Source organism: Bombus vosnesenskii, unplaced genomic scaffold (genome assembly GCF_011952255.1).
Source record: "Bombus vosnesenskii isolate JDL3184/JDL3185 unplaced genomic scaffold, Bvos_JDL3184-5_v1.1 scf7180000013273, whole genome shotgun sequence".
NCBI classification, from domain to species: domain Eukaryota; kingdom Metazoa; phylum Arthropoda; class Insecta; order Hymenoptera; family Apidae; genus Bombus; species Bombus vosnesenskii.
The window spans coordinates 3912247-3928851 of NW_022882931.1; the positions used below are offsets into that span (position 1 = coordinate 3912247).

Here is a 16605-nt window from a genome sequence, read left to right on the forward strand (position 1 = left end):
CGCGCGATTATGATTTCATTGCTAAAAGCTATATGAGCTTTATCGGGCCATATAAAGGCATTATCAAGCGTGTATCCAGCCATTAGCTGAACACACGCGAAAACAAATAAACAACATGGAAACTGAAAACATCAAACGCGATCCGTTCACATCGACTTTCTTTATGCATATAATGTAATAATGTTAAAGTATCGTACGACTTGTAATATTTATTATATCGCGATTAAAATGTAACAAATTATTTCTTTGACGTGGAACAACCACTTACGACTATTAATTCTCGTTATTTTTAAACGATCGTAGCATTTTCGTCGATGTCTTCATCATAGGCAGTTCCGTTTCTTTAACCTTGGTACACGAAGAACTATGAAAGACGTATCGACCGCTATGGTGGCGCCATCTCTTCAGGAAGTGGCGAACCAAACTCTCGTGCATACCAGAATCGGTTCGTGCCGGCGGAACAGAGGCTTTATCCCACTTTATACGGCACTTCATAAAACCTCCAAGTACCATGGCCCGCGTATACGAGTCATATTCGCGTCTGAGATTTTGATCGAAGTTTCGTTAACGAAACTGCATTTTAAATATCGCGAAAAAACCTCTAACGTTACGATTTATACACTCAGAATCGAAGGATGTTCGCCTGATTCGTCAGAATGGACCTAATGGCATGTACCTCGGCTAATTGGGTCCTCGATTTTAAACATAATTCCGTATCTTAATGCAGAACGGAATATCGAGTAGTCGATTGCTAGCAATAACCCTCATTATGTACTTCCTTTTCATAATATCAAGCGGTTTACAATTTACCAGAACCGCTCGAACGCTTATTCCGAATATAATCAACTTCCATGAAACAAATATCGTACTTTTCGACTATCAAATTTTCCATCGATAATTTTAATTACGCGAGAGACTTTACGTTCGAAAACTTTAATTTAAAGCATAAAGTCTGGTATATTAATATAAATAGAGAAAGTTAAAAATGACATTCATATATTTCTAAAATTCTCAGCCTCACCCAATATCATCCAAATTGCGTATACCATAGAATAAATATTTCAAGAAAACCCGATTATATGTTTACGGAAAAATCTCTGCGCCTCCTTAGCAGCACCAAAGATTTAAATTATTCCATCGAATGAATACTTCGATAAAATCATATGTATATATTTACAAAGAAATTTCTATTTCACCCAACAACAGCCAAGATCCAGATCACTTCACCGTACAAGTATTTCGAAAGGATACAAAGAATATATTCGAATAGATCCAAATCACATCACCAACGAAAGTAATTCATATCTCCATAGAGAAATTGCTAGCCTCGCCCAAGGCTCAAATTACTCCACCGTTAAATAAATACTCCAAGAATGAAATTTATCGTCGATTTAGATCACTACGAATAAATGTCCACATGCTCATTGACCAAAATCGTCGAAAGCAGGGACCACGCTCGAGTGTCTCTCTCAGCGTCGATGAGAAAATCCGTGTCCCATAAAAGTCAAAAGCTTAACGTGACGCAGTCACTATTTCATTTTCGCCATAGTCGAACTTGGTAAAGATTGGTCGCGACGAGAGGTCCGAAGAATGTCGACGGTCGTTTTCTCCGTGCACGTATAGGCGACATCGCGGAGCTGGCGTGTATAAAAGAATCGCGGCGGAGAGCAACTTAGAAGGCGACGACGTCTGTTTAAAGTCGTCCCACGGGCACCTACGATCCTGTTGGAAAGGACCAATGACCGAACGGGGGCCCATGGAAGGAGCCAATCGTGCTATAGGAACGCGCGGTATCCAGGACTCTCGGTAAAAACCATCAAACGAAGCCGCCGGCATTCACGGAAAGCAGCGACCCTGCTGCACCCTCTCTTCGACCGTGTCCACCTTGCGTCCTTCCTGCTGCATCGACCGCATTTTTTCCGTTGCCATCGATCGTGCCGTTCACCGTTCGCGAAAAAGATCGTTCGGGGGAAAGGAAAGTAATCCCGGTACGCGGGATAGTGCTAAAACTCGACGTAGCGGTATCTCGCGATGCACTCGTCCGCTCTTCGTCCTTTTATGTTCGCTCTGATTCTGATTCCGAGAGACTGATTCGTTTAAATCAGATCGGAATTTGCAGTGTGTTATTCGGTTGCGTTATTGAGAGACCATTTCTATCGTGCGTCTATGCAAATGTTCTGGTTATCGAATTTTATGAACTAGGTTCCTCCACACGAGGATGGAAAGTTGGATTTACTTCCTGGGGAAACTGGAAGAAAGCACGAAGCGAAGGTATAAAACGTTTATCGGTCGTTTTGTTAGCGACGATTCGCTGCAGCGAATTTTAGATCATCAGTGTCAATAAACCGCAATTTTACTGAAATGAAAGGATTTCAGAAAGTTCCCTTTCACTCTTCGTTTCTTCGGCCTCTGACTGGGAAATGGTATTTGCTCCATATGTGGTGAACGTTTCCCTTTTTCCGACGGATGGCGATATCGCAAGGGTTTTGTGATAGACGCTCGCTGCTTAGACACTTAGGACGTGTTATAATTTATTAGCTGAATTCGCAATTGTTATGTAAGAATGTACATCTGGACTTCTTCTTGTCCCGTCGACTGCATTCTCGCCGTCGCATCCATCATGCCGTTTACTGGAAAAAGCCCCGTGAAATGAAGACAACCGACGCGACGACCGGCGATGGTTAATGTATTATTCTTCTCATCCCGTTATGGTGTTGTTTTCTTGCTAAGTTCTTGCATTTAGCGCCGGTTATCATTAATACGATTAACACGAGCTTAATTCGTTCGAATAAATAAAATACATAGTCGTAGTAAAGAAACAGAAAAATTAATATTCCCAGTAATATTAATAAACAAAAATAGTCTGTTTAACACGATAATAACGGAAGAAAATTCCAAACATGAGTACAACTCTCGGAATAAATAATGGTAAAGGAAGAGTCTCAACGATCATCGGACGATCCAAGGAGCGTCTTTCATTTCAACCTCCAAATCTCGAACCCGAAGACAGTCCTCGATGGACTGTCATTACGAGAAAATAAGGCGAGCTCTAATGTTAGGGGTCTGTGGAACTGGTTCGGTTCCAAAATTCTCAGCAATGGAACAAAGGACTGTCACAAGCACGCCATGTACTACCGAAACACAAATCACAAGAATATAACAAGAAAATTGAGAAAAATAAATTACGAATGTTAAATGAAAGATAGCGGATCGTATTGAAATTGCAGATTCTGATAAATAGGCAAACCATAACAGCGTGATAGCCAATGGGGATAATAAAACTGTTGTTTACGATGCGAAAAAGTTGCGCAAAAAGGCTTATCGCACGCTGTGTATTTCTGTCGATCGAAAGGATTCACCGGTGTCTTTTTACTTCTGTTTTCCGCGCACCAAATTGCTGTCCGATAATTTACGAGAAACCAAGGCTTACCACGGTATTCACTTAGCACCACTTACGCCACCGGTACGTAATTGCATAGATCAATTAGGCTGTCCTTGCCGTTAAATTCAAGCGGAATTAGCCGGCAGCAAGACTAACGCTTTTACGCTATCTGGAAGAATGCGTTTACTATAATGAACCACTCATTCCGATTCTCCTGCAACGTCTTAATTTGTATACAAAGGCTAAACGAACAAACAATATTTAGGAGTTGCATTTGCATCGCGCGATAGTGCACATCGATGGTTCGATTATCACAAAGATCAGACTCATTACTCAACTGTTGATTTTTATGTATTTATGAAAAATTTGAGAGCACGCAAAAACATAATTAAATGCCCAAAGTGCACTACCTTTTCTAATATTAAGTAATCGAAAGAAATCTTTACTTAGGTTTCATTTCTTCGATCGTGTTTATATAAAAATATAAATTTTCCTAAATATCTACAGTCTACTCGCTACGTATACCTATGAATTTCCTGATACATCATCTATCTTTGATTGAAATAAAAATTCAACATGTTGCTAGCAGCGGTACGAAGCTACTACAGAGGCAAAGATAAAAAGAATAAGTATACTACGATGAAAAGGAATAAAAATCTACAGTTTTGTTACAACTGTGCAATTTTCAGCTTTCGTCTCTGGCTTCCATTGCTAGATATTACAGGTATAGTTTATCATTTTCGTTATCTTCCGATCGTCACGTCCGCGACACGGGCTACGTTTTATGAATTATTATTAGATTATACCAATGGAATGACACGATATCCCACGACTCGTGGGTTCACGGTGAGCAAGTGCACAACAATGTTGAACCACCGTCGTGTTGGTGTAATTAAGATAAGAATAATGAACTTCTAATGGGCACTCATCGACGAAATGTAGGCATAAAACGACTATAGAGAAGATTAGAAAAGTAGAACGTTTACGTCGCTTATTTAGTTAATTATTTCGCGTTGCGTAATAGACAGCTCTGTCGTGACGATACATGCCCGTTGTGAAAATAGTAACTTATGCAATGTAAAACTCATCGGTAAATATTATCAATCGACACGGCGAGGATCGATAAATTCAGAGCGGAAGCTAACACGTATAGCAAATTGTACACGCTTCCTGTCTCCTTAATTGCATATTATGCAACAATATACGAGTGTAAGTACGTTTGAATCAGTAACCTGGCCAACAATCGATCAAGCATAAAGACGTTAAATTGTTTCTTCGCGCTACTTTTTTAGTAAATTGACATCATCATTGGAAAAAGCTGTAATTTCAGTCATCGATTCACAAGGTGAGCATAATTCATGTATCGTCTGCTTAAATGTAACATGATGTTTTTGGAATAAATTATTCCTCCTTTGTAAAATATTTTCCATATTTATAATTACGTTTAAAACATACATAATTTTCGTTGAATATAAAGAACACGTGTTGTCGATGGTTCATCGTTATTTGATCCTCGTCATCATCTCTCGGTAGATCGTTAGGAGGTATCTTCCGGTTCCGTAGGGAGTCGACAAGAGCCGGACAAAACACCATAAACCATATTAAGCAGACTCATAAACTGCGCCTTATATGTGCCGACACATGCCGTCTGATTTCAAATCCCGGGAAGCAGCTCGATCAAGCTGCTTCTGCCTTGATACATAGCCGGGGTGTGTCGTATAATATATATTTATTGAGACAATAAACCGCAATTATGGCCATCATATAACTCGCTAACTAACCCTTTCGTAGTCTCCCTTCTCTTTTCTTTTCTCGATATAGAAAAAGGATTTTTTGGTATCCATCGCTGGCGCCTCTAGAGTGATGAAAAATTTCTGCACAAAAATATCAAGTAAGATAATCACTTGAATGACGATCTTCCTTCTTTCCTCCTTTAACTCACTGATTTTCTACTTCTCTCCCTTCCTGTGCTGTCCTTAATAGAAGAGATAAACGAGAAAAGATTTTTGTGCAATCATAGCCGGCGCCTTTAGCCTATTGGGGAAATTTCTTTGCGAAAGAATTAAACGCAAAACCGTGTTTGAGCTACAACTTTTTAAATTCAATCTGTTTTTAACCCATCAACTATCTCGGAATCTCTCGTATTTTTCCCTAATACGAAGGTGAACGAAAGAAAATTTTTTCGGTACAGTATCACCGACGATTCCTCTCTATAAAAGAATTAATGCTAGTTAGAGTTAAGAAATTCTTTGAATGGCAATTTTTTCAGTCAAATTCTCTTTCGTAAGAAAGTTTGTTTTCAGCTAATAGAACAAACGATTATTCTTGTTGATCGTTTAACAGCGAAACATCAGGATCAACGAATTAATCTGAGCCTAACGACGAGCTCGTTCAAGAGAGAAAGAGACAAAGACCACGAGACCCTGGAGCCCACAGCTTCGGCCAACGGATTTAATGATTATTACCGCGCCGATGATTGCACCATAAAACAACATATTGCTGTACCTGGAACTCCACGGCGATGAAACTTCGGCTAGCTCGTATAACCTCCGGGGCGATAATAGACCTGCCCTCGTTTCCGGTTGTTCTCTACGCGCCGCCGTCGATGCTGCACTCGAAGGTGCAAACGTCACGGTTTTACCACTCGAACATGCTCGAGAACAAAGTTTAGAAAATGGTGTGACGAGTTTGTATGAACCAGACATCGAAGGAGAAAAACATTGGTGGAATACTGCAACGACTATGGTAGTCCAGTTTTCCTGATTTCACTCGTTCGTTTCGCATTTGCCATCAAGTCAGAGCCGTACCTTTGGAAGAACCACTTCCCAAACGTGGTTCGAAGTTTATTAATTGACTGCATTTCCATGCAAATTCACGTCATTGAGAACATAATGAAATCATTGTTGTACGAGACACGTAAAAATATGTTGGTAGTGAACAGGACGCGTATAATATTTTGGGATTCGTATACGCATTTTCTGCCAATCTCCGTAGAAGATTATTCCAACTATCGATATCGTACAAAGCGCTATATTTTCGATATTTTATATATTTTCTTCGTATCACGCGTGCTCTGTACAATTTTGTATTTTCAAATTTCTTATAAATGCATAAAAATTCGCATTCTATTTGTTAATATTCGCATGATACAGGTTTCCAAGAAGGTTGTTGTTTTTTCTGAACGAATTCGCGGGAAGACTGGACGTGTGGGTGCCACGGCTCGGGTCTCGAATCACACGAAACCCTACGGTTTCGCGGGAATGAGGTAGGCCGTCCTACGCGCGATTTCCGATGAATTTTTAATTTTCCCCAACGTACCAAAGCCCCGTATTAGTCAACACACAAAGACTGGCTCCGTATCGCGTGTAAACGCGAACCGTATATTCAATTAATTCAGGGCGGATGTTGTAGGCCGGCGATACAGCGCAGGGGTCGCTCCTCATTCTCGAAACAGGAGAACAACCGCGTACACAGTGTGGTTAATTAATGGGAGTGAAGACAGAAAGTATGCACGCTTGTACTGCACACAACAGAGAGGCAAGAAAGCACATTGGCGAGATGTTGGCCGGCCTTCCTCAATGACAACGATCCCTACCGATGAAAAACGAGTCGAAAGCTCGATTATAAAAAGGAAAACATAGTATACGATAATTACAAATTAGCACCTTGCCTTCAATGGCGTTAAGAACTTATGTTTTCACCCTCTTGTTTCTACGAAAGTTGTGTGGCTGCACACAATATTTAGCTCTTCGTAAATCTTTCAATTTCTGATAAGAAGAAAAATATAGTACATAATAATAGAAATTAACATTTTGCCTGTCACGCTAATAGAAAATTAAGTTTTATTAACCTTGCCGGTTCTATGAGAATCGTACGCTTACATATTCAATCCATCGAGAACAATTCAATTTCCTTGAGAAAAGATTTTTCATTTTTATTAAAAAAGGTTTCAAATATTTGCTTCAACGTAGCGTTGTATAATAATAAGATAGAAACACTGATAAGTACTCCAGAAGTTTTGTACGTTTTTTGAAAATCGAGAACAGCAGAAGATTTACACTTGAATATATACGACCCACTTCGTCTAAAGAGTCTGTAAAATGTATGGCTATGGAGGATTGAAGTTGTACGAAGTAGAATAGGACTTCGTCAGACAGTAACGGTAGAATTACAGAGAAGGTTCAATCGATTCGCTTCTAGTTCAAAAATCTTTAAATAAATCACTCGTCTGTCACGTAATATCTATCAAAAAAGTTCAAGACAAATGTTCGTGATTATTAAGAAAGGGTTCACAGAAGTAAAGTATTCCTTTGCGTAATTAAAAAAAATTCAAGGGTCGGCATGAAGTTCCCAAGAACCCACTTGGACACAGGTGCAATTTTTCTTTGACCCATATTTATGACTTTAAAACTCTCCATAAAAAAAGAAACTAAACCTTCTGTTCGAAAGGAAAAGAATGAAAGATAAACGGCGTCAAATTGTCGCATGTTCGAAGGGACAATCGAACGCGGCGGACAAAGGACAAGAACAATCCTGAAAACCGGGACAAAGAGTCAGGGAAGAAGGGACGAAACGTCTCGACAAGGTGAACCGCGTGGAAAGGAGGCAATAGCGATCGTAGAAACGGGCGCAATGCCACAAGAAACTGACTGACTAACTGGTAATTAGCATATTTCCAGAATATTTCGGTGGCACGCGATGTTCCGGTAACTCGTTCCGAAAATGCGAGGCCCTCTTTGTTCGGATTCCAGTGAAATAGGCGGCTCGACGAATACATACGATATAGTATACCAATTCTATTTTAATACCTCTAAATATGATCGCGAATTCAGTTCAGGAAACTATTCTACCTTTCTTTCCAACTTCTTTCTTCGTCCAATCGGTTTTCATATTCGTTCAAGAATATTCAATTCAGGAAACTATCCTTCCTTTCGATCTTCTTTCTTCAATCGTTGTTCATATTCGTTGCAGAATAATTCCTATCTTGTGCAATACATTAGACAAGTACGATATAGCTATAAAATCTAGCAATATTATTTCAATATATCTTCAAATGTAATCGCAAATTCAATTTAAGAAATTCTCTTTCCTCCCTCGTAAACTCCTTTCTCCATCCAATCATTCTTCCTACTTGGTCAAGAATTCCTCCCTCTGTCTATTTTATCGTTGCAATCGATCTTGCAAAATCAGCCAAGGTCGATATCCTAACCGATCATTCGCGGAATAATCATTCTTTCACCGACGGTGGCCGATTATCCGTGTCGGTAATTGAGCTTAATTGGCCATCGATCTACGTACGATCTTCGGGTGGATCTGTGTGTTTTCCCGGCGGTGGCGTTCCAGGCCAGCGTACAGTCGACAAAGAGAGATCGTTTCGTTACGAGCCGTGATTATTATAACGCTAATGACACGATGACTCAATTAGAAGGCAACGTCCAATCGGAATTCAGGCGCCTAGCGTCTCCGATTGTCTCCGTACGCCCATTCACGATCTTAAAGCCGTACTTCTAAGCGGCGGAGCATGATTTCATTTTCTATTCGACTCATCCTGTGCGACGCCGAGTCGCACGTGGGCCGAACGATCGTTGGAGGAGCGTGGCATCACGAATCTACCGTAGCAAGCGAACGCAGATCGTATCTGACATTATGCGCACGCTATTAGGATGATTAACGGTACTCGTGTGTAATCGAGTCACGGGGTATTGTCCGTCGAGTGTCACCGTTCAATCTCATCTTCCTTTTCGATCGGGTAAGGTGTGACCCAACGACGCTTTCTCGTCTATTGCAGCTCCTTTTCTCGTTTTTTGATTACTATAATGACATAGAATAAATCTCTCTCTTTCTCTCTGGTTTTTCGTGGGCGAAGCTACCGCTTTATTTTCCAGTTACTCGCAATTAAAGTGTAAGAAATGATACACAGTTTGCACGATAATGGTTAGTCATTAATCCAAGTGGAAGGATTCCCAGAGTTATCACTGGGGGAAATAAATGACACTTTTTTTCATCGAAACCATGTCAGAAAATAGTGCACGCTCTCCATCAATCACTCAGTTGCGTTGTGCAATAATGTTCTCGATAGAAATCTTCAAACCCGGCTCGCCAGTCATTTTCTGAAACATCTAAACATCGTTATTCGTAATCCGTCAAATGGATGATGTAAATCAATCGTAGCGAACACCGAGCCATGTTTCGACGTGCAAGGATTGACGTGGCAGAAAGCTGTTCGCGGCGAGGAGCAAATTGTAACGTCTGAATCGTCGTTCGTAGCACGCACCGGATTCACGATTTTCGTCTCGGGACCAACGTCTACGTTCAATCTTCGTTCTCTCTTTTATATTTCCTTTTTCTTCTGGCACAGAGAGCGAGCTCATACCCACGTTGGTAAGTAAGAAACGAGATCCTACGTTCCGATTTACAGGTCGATAATTTCGTGGCTCGCGCTCTTCTGGGAAAACCGCGGAGACCGACCGCTTTCACTCCACGCCATTTACGATTGGTTCAAGGTTCTCGTTCTCTTTTTTCCTCTGTCCCTGTGCTGCACCTGCAACAGGAAAGAACACGGAAACGTGATTGCTGTGTCGGCGCCCTGCACATGCAACGTCTCTTTCTCTCTTTCTCTCTCTGTATTTTTTCTTTTTGTCTGCTAACGACGAATATGAAGTACGAAAAGGAGAGAATAAAGCAAAAATAAAATAGAAAGAGAAATATCCTTTAACGAGACAAAAGAGCAAAACAAGGGTTCCAGAATATTCCTCTTTTTTACTTCCAGAGAGGAGGACTGTTCATTACCGCATGCTGTGAAAAATAAAATTAATTGGTCATGAACTTACAAACAAGCCCTAATCGCTGTCTTATATCGCGGCAGGAAAACACGTAGCTCGTTGGCCGCGTGAAAAGTAAAAAAAAAAAAGAGAAGGAAAAAGAAGAAATGTGAAAGGCACGAGTTTGAGGAAAAACGCGCGCTCCGATAACATTGGTTTGCATTGAAGAGGAAGGTGGCAGCTGATGTGGCACGCGATCTGAAAATTACGGTCACCATCGATCAATAGCCGCAAAAAGGAATCAACGAAGTTCCTGCGCGGACTGCATCAATGGCTACGTTCCTTTCCTTCCCTTCACGGCTTCGTTTTGGTGCATTTGGTGCGACGATCACCTCAACGAACGTCTCGCGTTACCGTTCGAGCGCGGTCATATTCTACTTCGCAGAAATGGAACAGAAACTTGGTACTCGAAGCTATTCCGATGTGTACCGTTTCTCGTTAAATCAATTCTTTTAATGGATCGTAACAGTGTGTGAAACGTTGATTAATAATGTGATACCGTTGTATCTAATTAATAATTAACGGTATCAATGCGCTCGTCCATGTAGAGATCGTGTGGATTAATCGGACTTAGGATGGGGCACGCGAAAAACACATTGTCACGTGATTGTTATTCCGGAGTAAACGACAGAATCACGCAATCGCCGGAGGAATCTGTCGCTTGTGTTTATCAATCCTCCGTTTTATCCTCTTTGTTACATCTAGAATTCAACAAAGATTCACGAATGTTGATAATTATCCTTTGAATTACAAGGAGAATTGCGTAACGTCATGTAAAGCTACTATGAGATAGATCAGGTCCTTTTTTGTTCCCTTTTTTTTTTGTCTGACCAAATTTTCTGTGAAATCATTAGCCTCGCTATTGATAATTATCTGTAATGGTTAGATCCGTGGTATCGACAATCCCGCAAATTTTTTCGTCTTCGACGAGCTCTTCTACTTCCCACGTGTTTCAACGTACCCCGTAATTTCTTGTACTCGAAAGGAATTGCGAAACGCTTTGTTCGGTATTGACAGAGGAGAAGGAGATTGCGCGCAGCACGGTTAAGCAGTAACACAGAAGAATGTAATTAGAGTTCTCGACATATCGATGGCCGATAACCCGATTATTAGGACAGGAGCAACAGAGGCTGCTGCGAAGTGAAAAGCCAAGCCAACGATGTTGCTGCCTGTAACGAGGCATCGATAGAAACATTTTCTACCCGAAACGGTTCCTCCGAGCTCGCAAGTCAATCGAATCTCGGGAATTATCAAACTATGTGGCTACATCGAGGTTATCGCGTAGTTGCAATTTAGAATGAACTTTCAGCCACATTCGATCATTTTTCCTACGTAATCACGAACCCTCGAAGATCTTCAGAAACGATCAACTAATAACGTCTTCATACTGCAAACTATAAATGTTGGAACCAACCTATAAATAAATGTAGGATGGTTTTTCAAAAGTACAAAATAGAATGAATATTTCAAAACCTTCCAATGAACATACGAGGCGGTTTTAAAGATAACCAAGTTTCGATAACTAGCTCTGCCACCTCCACTTACACTCGCGATAGCGGTTTATCTTGGCGTTTCACGTGGTCCTAAAACGAAGGCAATGCTAAGTATATAGTGGACAGGCTTTCGTCGACAGCGAGCAGCATTGGAGGGGCGAAGGAGTCGATGATGGAGCGACGAAAGTAGAAGAAGAAGAAGAAGAAGGAGAAGGAGGAGAAGGAAAAGAAGAAGAATAGGAAGAAGAAGAAGAAGAAGAAGCAGACGAAGAAGAAGAAGAAGAAGACGACGACGGCGATGAAGAAGAAAAGAAGAAGGAGGAGGAGGAGAAGGTTGGAGAAAAAGTGTAGATAGAAAAAAAAAAGAGGAGGTAGAAGAAGAAGAAGAAATGCCTAACGCCGATCGAAGAGACGGAGCCCCACCTCTTACGAGAGCGATGCCGTGCCGGGACAGGCCCGTCGAATGTTAAGGAGACGCGGGGAGCGAACATAACCTCACCTAACCTAACTTCACCTCCACTCTCGGAGGCCGCCGTGCGGCCGGCGATCCCGCGTATGATTTCCAGTCGAGCTCTCATTGGTCGACTGGTCTGTGCGCGGTTACCGCCTTCGCCATTAAACAAAACCTTGCGAGAAGAGAGCGAAATTAAAAAACGAAGGGTCCCAGGCCCTCCTCGATACGTTCTCGACCTTGCCCCGACACTGTTTCGGTACCTCTAAGCCAATTGCGATTGCCTCGCGACGTGTCGATTCACTTACGCACCCCGTCAATTCAACTCGATTATTCTCGTCTCCTCTTTGTCTTCTCTTAGGCTTCAACCGAGGCGCAAAGTGATTCTATAAGGATTCCTACCGTAGAAAGCAAAAATAAAATTTGATCTCATATTGCACTCGAAGGGGCTGTAGAATTATTCGATGATAAGTATATTTAAATATAAATAATGTCATTGTTTTAATAGGTTTGGAGCAGAAAGAATTTTAAGGAAGAACTTGTTAGGCGTGGATACTAGTTCTTCTGTATACCTACGCTAAGTGATACTACAGAAATAGATGAAACTTAAATTTCCTAACTCGTAATTAAAATACAGTGAACTTAGAGAAAGTTAATGATAGGAAGTATGTACGCAATACTAAGTTCATGAATCGCTGCCTGTTAGTCGAACGAGTCCAAAACCTGGAATGTTATACGTTCTAAGATTTCTAAAGATCTACGAATCATCCCTCTGATACACAAATCTCGTTACCCTCGAGCTTGATTACGAGACTTAACGAGAACGTCACGACGCTCTCTTCCTATCCCAAGACAGCTGGTCGGCTGGAAAGGTTTCGTTGGTCAATTTTCTGGCCGACAGATTCGCGAATCCGCGTCGCGAATATGCTCCCTCGATCTAAGCCCTCTGCTTCACCCTCCGTCCCTCTCTCGTCTCTTTCTCGCCACAGTTCAGACTCTCTCTCTTACTTTCTCCTGTTGCCCCGTAATTGATATTATTATGGGCCGGTGAGGCCCTCCCATTACGTTATAAATGTTACACGGGTCGATTACCGCTCTTTGTTCCGGACATGCTTACAATGTCCGCGAACAATGCTGGACCCTCTTCCTCCCCCGCCACGATCTTTTTCTCCTCCAGCAACTCTTTCCACGGGCGGCATCGCACATGAACGTAGAGGACAGCGACGTCAACGACGACGAGGAGTTAACCCTCGATTTAACCGACGCGAAGATACGCAGATAAGAAAGGATCGGAGCGGATTGCTCGTTGGCCCACGAGTGGTGAATGGTATACGTTCGACCACCCTGACACGATGTTGCAAATAAACAAATTTCTGCGCGATACGTTAGTTACTCTAAATTATGGAAGAAATAAAGAAAGTTTCAGATAGAATATTTTCTCATACTTTTCGAAGGAATTCGTATATCTTAGATGGGACCGAGGATGGTTGCACGTGGTTTGCTCCCCCGGCCGCCATCTTAAGATGGATCCAAGGCAGGACCTGCTGCTCTTCTACTTTTTTTCATGCTCCGTTCGTCGTCCTAATCATTGTTATTACGAGCGGTCGCCCGTTCGCACACGTGCTTTTTTTCTTCTTCCTTCATCCCCCTTGCATCCCTCGGTGCTCCTTTTCTCCCCCCATGGCCCCCTTATCCATGCGATAGATTTCGGTCAGGCCAATTACATTTTTTCCTTGGCCGTGGAAGGAATAAAACTATGATACGGATCGGTATCGCGCCCGTTCCCCACCTGCCTCGTATCGGCGTAACCTCAAAAGAATCTGCCCGTTTGCAGTAAAAAAATGAACAAGTCGTAGGCGCGACAGACACGCTTGATTCTAATAATCATACGGCCGGTTCATTATCTCATGACCCGGGCTGGGCGTAGCAACTTTTAATGTGTACGCGGGCGCGTTAAGTTTGATGGCCGCCCGTAAAATCGTCGCGGAAGATACCGATGGCGCGGCAAGCAATTTACGCTCATATCGAATCGGGAACATAATCTCGTAGAAAGGAAAAGGAGTGGCGAAAGTGTAACAATTTCAGAGAAGGTTTAAAATTATTTCAACAATTGGCCAGTTGAAGAAAGCCATAGGTGCTATCAGCTTTGTGTGCTCGCCTTTCTAGATTTATTTTCCAGCTAGATTGGTATAGTTGAAAGTAACCTATCTTTAGCGTAATTTTTATAGTCATTCGAATGTCTTTTTGAAGGGATTTTAGAAAGGCTCGGAGGTTGCGATTGGGACGAAACTATAACACTCGATATCTATGTGTCGTATAAAATATTGGGATCTTTAACCACATAATCTTTAACAGTAGAACTACCAAAGTTACAATTTTTACACTTACAATTTTACGATCAGTTACAAACAAAAAATTAAAATTGAAACAGTAGAACGTAATCTATCGAGGTGGTAGATTTCAAATTTCTTGCGTTTCTACGTGCAGACCATTTCAGTAAGATTAACGAGATGGTAAAATTATTGAGATGGAAACTTGGCTCACATCATTTTAATTCTAACTTCTATCAGCGTATGGTATATTTAGATATATACTCTGTTATCAACTATTTTAAGATTAACTTTTTCTGATAAAAAGGGAAGAGTCACAGCTCTCCCCCTGTAAATTTGATTTCTCTTGTCCGTCCCTATCACATCCCTAAAGCTTCATATCGAAGAAAACATTATACAAGAACGATATACTGGCATCGTATAAGAGCAAAATTTGCAAAACGCTGCGACAGATGATCGGTACGATGGAGCTTTCTCTCGACACGCTTGAAATTGACCGCGCAATCCGCCGATTCCGGACGTTTCTGTGTGAAACGAGGGGAGGGCGTGCCGACTTTCTTGCAAAACGCAATTCCGCCGGCAAGAAAGTGGAGCGCGCTCGTTGTAATGTATTCACGCGATTTTCTGCTCGTCGTTCTGTTTCCTTCACCCTCCTTCCTTGCATCTCTCACTGTCTGTTGCTCTCCTTACCGCGTGGAGGATCGTTAAAAATGTCCGAAAGCGCGCGTTTCGGCGTTCCGCGAAGTGTATTTCGCGATAGAAACGACGTACACGACCGACACTCGCCGCGTAAAAACCGCGATACGAACCGAGAGGAAAAGAGAAAGAGAACGGGAAACAAAAAGAGAGAAAGAGGGTAGAAGAGGAGGAGGTGAGGGGGGAAAAAGGCGGACGAGCGGTGCAGTTATGTCACTATTAAAAACGCATTAATCCTGAATTCGCCTTGGATCGGGCCGGTCGCTTCGTGCGGACCCGTACGATTTAAGCGCTCGGTTTCCCGGCGCGCGATTTCACACGTTGCACGCGCATTATTGCTTCTCCTGGTTTTTACCACCCCTCCGTTTCAGGGGAATGGATTACTATCTTCCCGTGAAAATCATCGAGGTGAATTTTCAATACAATTTTCTTTTCTTTTCTTTTTTTAGCACGACATATCCGCGATAAAAACAAGGAAATAAAAATTGTTAGATTTTTTTCAAGGGTGAAACGAGGAATTAGTGAGATTTTCAATTCGAAAATAGGAGAAATCGAGGAATCGATGTTCCACCCTTTTCTGTAGGAACTCGCCCGAATGGATGCAATATCACGAAAGCGCTAAGAGAACAACGACCAACGACGAACATCATGTTGCTGTACTCGAAAGCTCGGCGATGCAACGAAGCGGGGAAGCTGGAAGCTTCTAAAGTACTCGCCGCCGCTGCTAATGGCACTTCTCCGACCAACGAGGGGGAGATTTTAAGCTCGTTTCGCGGAAAAACTGTTGATTTTCCTTGAACGAGAAATTACTTTCTCGCGTTCGCTACCCTTCCAGCTCCTCTCCATTCGTATTGTCGAAGAATCGATATTTAACAAGAAGCTTGATACGAAGCATAAAACGAAGAGACACGTAGCCTGTGTATAAGAACGTCCGCGTTTCTCTTCTATGCCGATCTACTGGAAATGAAAAATTTAAACACACCGACATCACATACTCGAAGAAAGATTCTTTTCCTTCTCCTCGATACACGCTTCGCTCGCCACGCCTATTAATGCCCTGAAAAGGTGTAATCGGATCGAAGATCGTCGAACGATCCGCTTTCTAGTCGGTTGTTTTTTCAACCAATTAGAAAACCGAACGTAACGATGTCTCGTCTAATATCAGAGGGTTCGAGACGCTTCCCTGAAACGCCGTTTAATATCCATAGCGAGAAGAAGAGCAAAAGAACGTGTCCACCGTGTGCGTTGCCATAGATCGTGGTTGCCCTCGCGTAATGATGCTGCCTGTGAAAAGTATATCGGGATTCCCGAAACGAGAAAATAGTAAAAAACGAAAGGGAAAGACGAAAACGTAAGAGGATACGGATAAGCGAAGAAACGGGAGACCAGCAGAGGAGTCATCCGCCTTCCTAATTCGATCGAAGCCTCATTA

At 42.0% G+C, this 16605-nt stretch overlaps 1 protein-coding gene across 4 annotated transcripts in view; it reads right to left on the reverse strand.

Annotated features, from left to right (window-relative positions):
- Positions 1-319: 319 nt before the first annotated feature.
- LOC117231575 overlaps positions 320-16605 on the reverse strand; it is a 58549-nt gene continuing 42263 nt past the window's right edge. For 3 of the 4 annotated variants that reach the window (XR_004492995.1, XM_033490136.1, XM_033490137.1), the window contains exon 4: positions 7577-9923. Coding sequence is in view for 2 of the 4 variants with exons in the window: in XM_033490136.1 (XP_033346027.1) it covers positions 9856-9923 (68 nt within the window). In the remaining 2 variants the exon portion in view is untranslated. Of the gene's footprint in view, positions 9924-16605 lie in introns of all 4 variants that reach the window. The other variant, XR_004492994.1, reaches the window with a different exon arrangement.